Below are 12,561 nucleotides of genomic sequence, written 5' to 3'. Positions count from 1 at the left end.
AAACGACAAAATTCGACAAAATTACGATGTCATGTTAGCTTCCGTAGAGATAAATATCACAGATCACTAAAATTTAATGATTATCTCTTCTATTGACGTAACGAGAAGAGTATCGCGTGCACGCATGTTAGCTACTGTAGACATAGAGAGATAATACGAGAAAAGGGGTAGACAAAATTTTGTCGTGGCGCGCATGCTAGGCCTGCTGGTCGCTATAAACAACGCAACGCATATAAAACACTCGTAACGTCGTCAAACGCTCCTGTCGCGTAATACATATTCATTGTCGCTTGTTGAACAAGTGCGACTATGTTTACATTCACAACACTGGCTCTAACTCTGTTTTCATGTTCAAATAATGGTTTACATACCTATTGATCTTAACGTGTTTATAGAATTTTGTAAGGTTGTAACATGATAAGTCATAATAATGTAATAATATGGACCCTTTCAAATATCCATTGTACAGCTTCAAGGGCACGTGTCAGCGACGCCCCCTTATATTGCAGGTGTCTATGCGCAATAGTGACTACTTAGTTACTTACCACAATGTAGACTGCTTGTTTACTCCCTTTTTGTATAAAAAATACAATTCGTTCATAGGATACTATATTAATGTCACTGTGGAACACTGTGCCTTTACTATACATATATTATAGCATCGTAACACGAGACGACCAAACTGCTTATTTTAAATATTTCATGATTTGAGTAAAATAACATAGGTTATATTTCTATTATTAGTTTAAATTAGCATGTTAATTACGAATAAACGTAGTTTTTTTTTAATAAATTACGAAAGACCTCAGTGTAATGATTATAAACAATTGAAATAAAAACGTATGTAAACTATTCCTAGCATTGTTATAAGAATTAATTATCTATTATGAAAATCAATTGTACAATTGTGTTTACATTATTAGTCGCTATCGTAGCACATGTAGTAGGCAAAATAATAATATTTGTTCACCGTTAACGTGGCTGCGGAAATTAATTTAATCAACACTTTGTTTCCAAACGAGCGTCTGAAACTAAAATAACTCATTACTATATTTCCAAACGTGTGTAATTGGTTGCATAATATGACTTTTGTGAGATGCGTCGCTGAGTCCAATTCTTGCAACATAAGTTGGATTATCTCGTAAAACATGTTTGTTCGCTAGTAAGTCATTATTGTGATGCCCGTTTTTGCATCCGACTGTTGCAAAAATGCATTATTTCGTATAAAGCTGCTGTTGCAATTTTTAAAGGTTTTGGATAAAATGTTAGAAAACAAATGCTATGGTATTTGCTGTGTGTTTTAAGTTGGTAATCATTATTAGGCTAAATCCATGCAGCCAACCTTGAATATCTTACGAATTGTGTTTGTTTATTGGAGGATCAATGTTTATACACCTTGAGATGACGCCAAGCTTCCGATTCGATAGCAAGTAGTGTTCTGTTTTCTGTAAAACACCCATACTTCGTCTCATTTAGAACACATATGTGAAGCGGCGCCTTCAATTTTAAATAAGATCTAGAAGGTTATTTTTCTGGCGTTAATTTGTATTTCTCTTCTTAGTAAATATTCTTCTAATTTTATTTATCAATAAGGATACGAAAAGTGTTTTAGTTAAATACAATTTTTATTTTAACTGTTTATTGCAGTCAACAGGAAAACTGATAATTAAGTATTATATTGTATTAAATTTTCAGATTTTTGCCGCGAGAACAATGTGCGGAAGCAATTTCGTAATTACTGCGATAATAATTTGATGCTGCATACTTGTGGACAAATGCAAATCTGCACCATTGCAATTTTATCCATCGTTTTACTTAGTTTTACCGTTTCGTGTTTTATTGTTTCTAAGGCATTATTAAGAGCGACAATGCCGGCATTGTGACAGCTTTTCTCTTTGATTTTATAAGAATAAATTCATTTTCTTTTACAGTAGACACTATTGGTTTTACAGATGCATATATTTGAAACGTTCGGCGTATATTCTCGTTTGCAGTTCATTTTATTCAGTCTCATATTTGTGTTATTTATTATATATCTAAACATAAATACGACTTTCTTCCACTCTTGACGTAAGAGTCACTTTCTTATGTATTTATTAATGATACAAAAGATCTAGCTAGTATCTCGTTAGTAAATGCACTCTTCATAATTTCCTAATTTCTAAGAATATAATACCTAATTATACCTAATTTGTTTCAACTATATACGGAAGCGTCTGTCGTAATGTACCATAACAGGTTTACGACACAGTTAAGCCGACAACTAAAATAGAGTTGTTTACAAAACTTACGATATTTTTTATCGTAATAAACTAGAAACACGACGATTTATTTTTAAACATTTAATTATTTAAATATCACGTTTGAATTTTTAAATTAATTCTTATCTATTTATTAAAAATCGGCCGATCTATTGACTACTTTAAACAGCCATGACTTATTAAGAAAATAAATGATTAATTTCATTTGCATTTTGTTGCATTACGTCACTCTTATTATTGTATAAAACAACGTGAATCAGTTAATCTTTTTAAGCTTGTACTCTATATAAACCGGTTTAAATTTAGCTCCCGATACCTGTTTTCTTTGTTTTATTTTTATATTTATTTACCTTCAGATCTCAACAAAAAAGTGGCCAAATCTCGTCAGCCTTGAACCTAAGCGATTGTATCATTCAAAGCGATTATTTAATGCAAAAATTCAGCAGTAATGGATTCATTTTCGATTTCGAGTGGCTGAGTCGGAGCGGGTGTGTCGAAAAAGCGTTACCTAGGTATTCGGAGGCGCCATCGTAGCCCGTAGTAGGTAGAGCCATGCGCGCGCCGCTTGTCGGTCCCCCCCCCCTCCGAGCGCCCCTCGCAGCGGCTCCGGACCCAGTTCACCGCAACGCGTCGCTCAGCTCGCCCGCGTCTTAAAACTTACAACCTAATACAGCTCTACCTCAACACGCACAACGTTTACAAACTATCTCGCAAAAACGGCTCCGCTACAACCGAAGGAGGGGACTCGACAGTCCCGCATAAAACATTCGCTCGCCGAAACGGGAGCCATGCAAACTAAACTTATAAGTGCAAACTACTCGTCAATCATGAACAAACAGGATTTGCTGAGAGAAGTCGTCGTCAAGTACATCGACTACTTCTACCCTGTGTGAGTATTACGTTATATTACGATATCGCTATAGTCTGACGCAGTGCGTCTTTTTCTGTTATGTCAGCGTAGTGGTGGAGCGGCGCAGCGAAGGATGTGGCGAAGTTCAGCTGATTAGCGAACCGGTAAGTCGGTGAAGGTTCCACGGCAATGACTCCGTCTGCAGCCGGACAAACAAACGCGGACGGTTGACGTCAGCGCCGCCTATTGAACCTAGCTATCTCTATCGTCTCACTGCTGCTGTATCGATCCACTGCACTGGGCTCCAAATCGTTTTAACATGCTACGTTATACATGTCAATATATAAAAGTCGCCGCTGACCTCGACGAGCTTAGAGACTGGCATTGATCTTTTCGATGTCCGAAGAAACCATCATAGTCGTTATATAGGTAGAACGATAGTATATCGAAGTACATTTTATGAAACGTAGCAGCTATAAGTTATTTGTTTGAAACAAATATTTCCTATTTAGTAATTCTCCTACAACTGTCGTAAATTTGTGTTATGAAACGAAGTCGTTTATAATTGAGCCATTCATAACAGAGATCGCAGCGTGTTGTTAACAATTAAAAATGGGGAAGAGTATTGTTGCGTGACCTTTGTGCGTGACGACTTTTGACTAATCGCGTCCCCCCACTGTTTTACCGTGCCCTTTGTGTCCAATTCGTTTTTATCGTGGACAGTCCAAGTACTATAAAAATATTTTTTAAACATACTCGAGTAAAAAAATAGTTAAATCTCATTTGATCCGCTTGCTGATCGATAACGTGATTTTGTTTTTAATATATGTGCTTTTTATGCGTATTCCCATTTTTAATGATTAGTCATTAAGAATATAGTGAAAATATTGTTATGAGATCATTATTTCGATAATTTTAAAGTAAATTTATTTTTTACTCCATTCTCACTACTTATTGACAAAACAGCGAGATGTAATGATCGCCATGAGCTGGTAGCGAGCGTGTCGACATCGAAACCCGTTGATTTCCCTTCAACGACCTTGGAAGTGGCGCAGGCCTCTCGCCCCGCGATAACATACTGCACTGCAGCACCATAATTTATCACAATCTAACTTCACACCAGCTTGAAATGTTACGAAATGCAAATCGGATTGCATTATTATAACTCTACTGTTGTCTATATTTAACCGCTACTTTTTAACGTCTATCACAACTTTCATTTTAAACCACAATTAAGTTATTATAACTTACTTTATTTCTTCTAATAGTAATATTTTATCACACTTAAAACACACACACACAAGTTCAAAGCCGCAAACAACAGTCCCAAGTCCACGACGTAAGCACTGAACCTATTGCAGCTCGGAGTAATGACAAGGGGATGTTATAATATCCCCGAAACTGTTTACCGCTGCACTGGAAGACGTGTTTAAGCTTACGGAGTGGGAAAGCCTTACACACCGATTTGCCGACGATCCGGATGAGGCCGTCATCCAACCGACTGGAGGAGGTGGACTAACGACCTAAAGAAGAAAGCGGGATTAGAAGGGAATGCTGGATTTAAAGGGCGCTGAACCGGACAGAGTGGTGAATATTACAGGAGGCCTACGTCCAGCAGTGGACTTCTAAAGGCTGGTGGATGGATAGATCACTTTTTGTCATTAAGTTACTAACGAAAGGTGATAAAAACCGATATGACTAATCGTTAAAGTTAAATTTTAATGAGACTCGCATATTTAATTCATGACCTTTGTTATCTAAGCCGCATTGTTCAACGTGACAACTTGAATGATTCACGAAACTCGAATCAAACTATTTAAATTTCTTTGTCACAATAAAATACTGTTATTTAAACAGGAACACGTTTTTATACCTTTTGTCTTTTTTTAAGGAATTAAATGACACGAATTATCGATTGTAAGACAAAGCAAAATTAAGTATTGTGTTTATTACTTAAAACTTCATTTGAATCATGTTTCTATTTTATATAAATTAACAAACAACTATGTAACTTTTTCACAAATAAACGACAAAAAACGTAGCTTTTAATAATTATTTGCTTAAAATATTTTTATACAGTTCAAAGCCAGACAGAATAATATTCATTTCAGCCCACTCTGACCAATATTGTTCTTTGTACACTCAGGCTCGCAATTGCGATGTTTGTTGAAATTCTATTCATGGCGCAGTAAAGTTAAGAGCTAAGAAAACACACGTGCGTGATGACAAAACCCTTATCTACTCTTTGTTCAACTTATAACTCGTTTCATACGCACTCTTTAAAAACGTATTCTCGACAATGTCCTTGTTATCACAATAAAACGTAAAATACATGACGCTGGAATTGTTAATATTCAATTGGTTAATAAAAAACAATACTCCTTACAAACCATCATAATAATCTTATTATCGACTTCATTACCAGCGAAATAGTCATCACCGGTATCGTAATTGCTTTCCCCATATTTTTTGCCTGCCAATTCAACTACACATCCCCGTTACTGTGTGCAATTTTGTCACCGTCTTATATAATCACCCACAAAACACTAAAACTTGTTTTACCGAAATCAGTCGAGAGAAAGCTAGTTTTGTTTTTATTTTTCCTGTCTTCAGTTTAGCTTTCGAATATACCGTGCCGATTAACAGCTTAGTCCTCAATAAACAGTTTTACAGCTGATCTGTTAAGATATCGATTATATGCGTCACTGGCGGTCATGCGGTCTACGAGCGTTATTCAATACTTCACTTCAGTAACGGACTGGTCGAAATCGATACGCAATCGCCGACACTGTTAATCTGAATGCTTCACTGGGTCCAACTTTAGCGTTGTGCTGTTCACCTCATTGACGCGGCACGGAATCTGAAGCCGGAGAAAGTCAAGTACATACCCGTACAACGTGCCACATACTAGCTACCGGATGATTACACGAGCGAGGTTGGATCATAATGGATCATAATGGTCCGACAATAGTGTGACCACCAGATGCCACCAAGTAGAGTGTGTCGGCACAGATTGTGTTGAGGTGTGCACGTGGTTGCACTTCGTTTGCGTCTGCGAAACTAAATGACACGTGGTTTCGTTTACTTTAATTTTAGGTTTACAAACGTATTAAATAAATCAATCCCGTCTTCCAAAAGAGTCGAGTTACTCGAGTCAAAATTCAGTGCTTTCTCTTGCATTTGCATTTTGCTCGACATTTTACGTATTCGACTGAACAGGTTATTAGAGCCATCAATTATTGTCAAATGTCAAGAGCGGATGGGCTTTCAAAAGTAAAAAAGTGAAAATAATAACCAAGCATGAACATACAAATATTCCTGGAATTCTGTAAGCGGTCGTTATAGTCAGCTATCGGTGGATTATGTATACTTTCATTTAATATGAATTGGGTATTAAAAGTGCAAAACTAAGCAGCATTGCAAACTATTAGTTTATTGTTCTCTTTGTTGCCACATAGAGTCACGCTGGGTCACTGCTCTAGCGTTTTATCCTCAACACTATGCTATTTTAATCTCATCACACATCATCACATCATCACTTTAGCCTATCGTAGTCCACTGCTGGACATAGGCCTCCACAAACTCGCGGCAAAAACAGCGTGAACTCATCTGTGTTGCCCATAGTCACCACGCTGGGCAGGTGGGTCGGTGACCGCAGGGCTGGTTTTGTCGCACCGTCCGTCTTCGGATGTGTATTTCAATGCCAGCAGTTGGATGGGTATCCCGCCTTCGGTCGGCTGTTTAAAGTTCCAAGGTGGTAGTGGAACTGTGTTATCCCTTAGTCGCCTCTTACGACACCCACGGGATGAGAGGGGGAGGCTATATTCTTTAGTGCCGTAACCACACAGCAGTGCCCCACGCACGGCAGAATATTTTATTTTAATCTGCCGTAAACCAACCATCTATGCAGACATATACCAAAACATAAAATTTTCTTTGTATTTCTAATAAACGATCGGCATAAACAATGTTATTCTTATTCGTCCTTGCATAACCTTATAAAAGGAATTAGCCGTATCTATCATGCTTAAAATGTCCGATAAGCATTTTATATGCGCATTCCATGACGATAGCAACAGAGGAAAATGAAAAAATGCGTTTTTTAATACAGCTTCGTTGAAATCAATCAACATAATTATATTGTAGCGTAGGAAAATGACCTAGAAATATATGAATTTATGTGAATTTAGCTGCAACGGCGTCAACACGGCTGCGTCCTGCCGCCTGCATGATAATTAGGCATTCATTCAATTTCAAATTTATCGTTACGTTATGGTTAATTATGATATCATTAATATAGTAAACAAAAATAAGGTTTAATGCACATTCAACCATCTAATCAATTTGATAAAACGTTGTTTGAATACAACTCTGACATTTTAGGTAAATTCTTTTTACAAATTTTACCAATTTAATAAATTTCAAACTTAGTTTTTTTTTTCTTTACTAAATCGACGGATAAAATAATGTTCTACGTAAAATTAATAACATGTAACTAATTAAATATTATTTTTATTACAGCGCATCGGGTACAAGCGCCGTGGCCATCGATAACAAGATCGAGCAAGCTATGGTGAGTGCCTAGTATAACTTTTCATAATCTCACAGCCACGGCCCTCTACAAATATATTTGCAAAAATTTTCGGCTCGTATCTTCAAAATATTGATTCTATATGCTATGTATATTTGTGAGATCCTTTTTGGGTAAAGATCCCTACTCTTTCTTTGTGGCCTAAACTGGTTGTAAAAACTTATATGCCAGTAAATTTAGAATGATTGCACGAAACATAATCAATCAATCAAACAACCACATTAATTATTTATATTGATTGACACAAAATGTGTTGTCAATAAACAATTTCATTTACGCATTGTCACTATCTTGTAAAGTCCAAATAAATTTTATAATTTTAAAGCGTAAAGAAGAGATTGTAGACTTGTCCAGATAACTAGATATAAAATTTGCTTCAACCAATATTTAAGACGTGATGATTGGTAAAAGTTAACCTCTGCTACTTATGGTAAAGCGAGTTTGACGAGATGCAGGATTGGCTGTGTAGCCTCTCCGTTTCCCTTGTGGAAGAAACTCAAACATCTCTCTGTATTCGAGAATATTCTACACGTGAGACGTTACCTATCAAAAGTATTTAGTGAAGTCGTTAGTCATATTAGTTACATGGTGGTGGCATTTTTATATAACATGGCTATGATTGACATTTTAAATGATATAGACATTCCTGACTCTTGGTGTCATTTAAGACTGCGAATCCATTCTAAAAAGTCAACATAATATTTTATGTCTTCTAGACTTCTTTTACTAATTGAACTTTCTTTGAAAATTACGTAGTATTCAAATCAAACTCCTGAATTTCGAAATTTGAAATATACATACGGTGGTATCTGTTGCAAGTCTTAAGTAGTAAACGTTACGTGTGATACGACGTAATAGAGTTTTACATATATATATATAATAATAATAATAATAATAAATATTTACACAATACACACACGGTCGTCTGTTCCTAAAGTAAGCAACTTAATGCTTGTGTTATAGGTAACAGCTGACTGGTATATAGCTACATATTTTTTTTTTTTTCGATAAACATACTTATAAATAATACATATATAAATAAATATTTATATAACACCCAGACTCGGGGTGGGAATCGAACCCACAACCCTCGGAGCAGAAAGCAGGGTCACTACAAACTGCGCCAACGGGCTAGTCCAATATTATAATATTAGTTTATTATATATATATATATATATAATAAACTAATATTATAAAGAGGAAAGATTTGATTGTTTGTTTGTATTGTGTAGGCTCCGAAAGTACTAAATCGATTTGAAAAATTCTTTCACTGTTGGGAAGCTACATGCTATCCGCATATTATATATATTTTTTTAAATTTCGAATTATCGATAAATGTATTTTGTGAAATGCTGTTTTCACCAATGACATATCAAAATATTTGTTTACTAAATTTCTCAATTTATAAAATATATTATTACTAGCTGACCTGGCGAACTTCGTATTACCTTATTTTTTTCTGAAATATAATAATAACATAATATATCAAAATAAAATATAGCCTATCTTTTAAGTTGGATCAAACTGCACACGGTGTGCAAATTTGACTAAAATCGGTTAAGTAATTTAGGAGTCCATTGAGGACAAACATTGTGACACGAGATTTATATATATATATATTATTATAGCATTTCACGCCGGCTTCGAACGGGTATTTAACAAAAATTTCAAAATATTTTTTTCCTTTCTATCTCTCCTCTTTATAATATTAGTATGGATAAAAATAATTTTTGTAAAACTGTATTTGGGATCCCTTTGTGTTTGATGTCTGACAATTTTCTAATTTCCCAATTAACAGTCTTTTTTTTAATAAAGTGCTATTTAAAAACAATGCGAATGATCTTATCTCCATATAAATAAGTAACTGCGATTGTGGTGACTATAAAGTTATTTGTCTGAGATTAGTATTAAGTTGTTGACCTCTAATACAGAAATGTTGAACAAACTTCACCCAGACGATAAGCTGTGATTATCACTAATATTGAACTATCTCAGAAGTTATATTTAACTCACATTTGTAAAAAATTGTTTCGTATAGGAAGAAAGTCTGTTGTTTGATCATCATTTAAATGTCAAGAGATTATTATTATAGATATCAGCTTGTGTGTTTACATTTTATAATCATACAATTTTGAGTTATACTAATATTTCTTGAAGCTATAAAAATATTAGCTTTTAATGAATTATTTAGAGTCTTTATTTCTTGTTTGCAACTTTTAGAGGGTTATTTTAGATTTATTAAATTAAAACTGTTTCTTATGTTTTCTATACAAACCATAAAAGACGCCACTACTACCACTTGGGCAGTGTTTCTAGTTTTTTTTTTTTCTTTACTGAAAAACGATTGATCACTATGTGTACGTCAGTAATGTAATTCTTTGATCTGATCTGATCGTACTTCGACGCGTGACTGTGCTGTGTCAGTGTGCCGTGTAAGTTCCGCGTGCGCTCAATACCGATTCTAAGAAACGGTATGCACACGGCTGAGAAAACAGCCGCTCGTTTGTTGAAAAGCCTACTCGGAGTTCAAATTAGTTTCTGGAAAATATCAGAACCATGATTGAGGACTCTTCACAACACAAATTTTCTATACAAAAATAAGTCAGTTAGCTTTAAAACAAGATGAATAACTGCTGACAGAGAATGTCCTCTTTCGGTCTTTTATAACGTAAATTGTTTCATATGCAATACCTAACTCTCACCAGCTACGAAAAAATTCGTGTACAAATAAGGATCTGCCTATGTATAACAATAAGTAAACAAGCAGCGGTTGTTGTTGTTCGTAAAATGTATGTAAGTATCTCTGGGTGTGTAAGTTGTCATTTCATAACAACGAGGTTTCATAACATGTTTTGAGTTTCTGCATTTGGTAATAAATTGAAACCATAGTTAATAAATACCTTTGTAATATCATAAAGCCGGAACTTTAGCGCCACTGTTGAAATTATTTAAAAGTAAACAGCTTTTTTTTTAATTGCGAACAGAACGAAACAGATATCAGGTGTGATGTTAAAATGTGCTCTATTAAAAAAAAATAACAAACATAAATGATAAACGAAAACAAAAACTGTAGCCCATAAATACCCATATTTAGCAATTGAGAACTTCTCCACCCAACCAAAGCGTCCGGTTACGTAGTAATAATACTAGTACAAAGTAAAATATTTTTAATGAATGCAAATATACCTAATGTAAATTACCCATTACATAGAATTACAAAACGCTTATAGTAATCCATTTTTTCTACACTGTTTTTCTCACCAACTATTGCGTCGTTGAGTAATTCAAAATACTAATTGCCGCAATGTTTCTTTTATGAATTATAGTTGGCTGTCAGGCGTATTTGACGAAAACAACAATTTCAGAACAGTACATAATTATAATAGCAATTCATCTGAGATATGTTACTGAGTCCCATTACAAGATCTCGGAGTAAATATTGGATGGAAATATTCCTAATGCTTATTTATATACACATATTTTTTTTACGTTTAAAATGTTATTACTACTTATTTTATAAATTAGATTTTTTATTGTCTTGTTTTAATAGTTTTTATTTGTGCCAAATGAGCACTGATTGTTTCATCAATGCCAAGTAGCAGTAAACGTTTTATGTGTGCGTACCGTCCAGTACTTACACTCTTCATAAAAATTAATGTGAGTGCTTAAAATTCAATTCAGATACATTTGATGATATCATATCTCTGTATGTATTGCCCCAAATATATTTGTCTAGCAATTTTGCATTGGTTTGTTTGTTTTTATTTCTGGCACTATACACAATTATAACTATGTTCTTTTACTGATAAACTCGTAAAATCGTTTGCACTTCATTTTATATAATTATTACTTTCGATATTGTTTCCATTAGCTCGCACTTCCACGACTCGTAATATTTTTGTGATTGCAATTGAGATTCATAGATGTGCATTATTGGAGTCGACGCGTATCGTCTATAATTAGCGGCCACAGATGGCCTCAAGCGATTGACCCCAATCCAGCCCTAATGCCCACTAACATCGCGTCGTATTTTTATCTCTCCATGTCCAGTACGCTCGTTTGATTATTTTTGCTCTAATAACGCAATGGCTTTATTGCTATTTATACGCCTGGCTTCTTTCAGTTTTATTGTGTCAACAATGAGGCGCATTTATTTAATAATATCATGAAATCTTTGGTTAATTTGATGTTTAAATATCGCATAATCGATATCATTAAACTTTTGGAAATTAGAATCTAAGTACACATATCATTATCTAATTTTATATGTTCAACAAGCTTATCTAGAACTTTATTCTATATCAAACAGTTTTAAGTATAACTTTAGAATGCAATTACGAGTATTGTAAAACACTTCACAGATAACTTTGATAATACTAATCAAGCTTTCTGATAAAACACATATTAAACATGTTTGTCTGCATATGATACGCCTTATTTGCATAACCGTACAAATGTTATTCAGAAATATTAATCAAGGCAGTAACATTGATTTTTAATTCTAGTTATTTATAGCTTTACGACCTATCGTTACAAAAATAGTCACGTGGTATATGTAACACCAGTTTACCTTGGGGCGCCGTCGAATGTAACTGTAGTGCAAACGTAGCGTTCGGAATAAAGTATATTCATACCGAGTATCGTTCTCAGTACAATTCCTTTACTTTTTCTTCTTTCGTAAGTTCGCACACGTCTACGCGTTCACACAATGTTACATCATTCATATAATTATATGTTTACACAAGTTTCTCCCAATTGGTGTTTAGGATCCATAGCTCACACCACTGACCCCGTTTCCCGCAGTTGTAACGCTTGGAATGAGCTATTTCGTTTTTTCTTTGATCATTCGCGGTTCACAA

General features: G+C 34.7%; 1 protein-coding gene across 1 annotated transcript in view; it reads left to right on the top strand.

Moving 5' to 3' along the window:
* The window catches only part of LOC123655435 (protein bunched, class 2/F/G isoform-like), a 176,244-nt gene that overhangs the window by 154,523 nt on the left and 9,160 nt on the right, over nucleotides 1-12,561 (top strand). Inside the window, exon 6 of the mRNA XM_045591251.1 lies at nucleotides 7,633-7,684. Coding sequence (XP_045447207.1) covers nucleotides 7,633-7,684 — 52 coding nt within the window. The remainder of the gene's footprint in view (nucleotides 1-7,632; nucleotides 7,685-12,561) is intronic.

Source organism: Melitaea cinxia, chromosome 1 (genome assembly GCF_905220565.1).
Source record: "Melitaea cinxia chromosome 1, ilMelCinx1.1, whole genome shotgun sequence".
In the NCBI taxonomy this organism is placed as follows: Eukaryota; Metazoa; Arthropoda; class Insecta; order Lepidoptera; family Nymphalidae; genus Melitaea; species Melitaea cinxia.
Note: the sequence above shows the minus strand (reverse complement) of the source record. Positions and strands in the feature narration are given on the sequence as shown.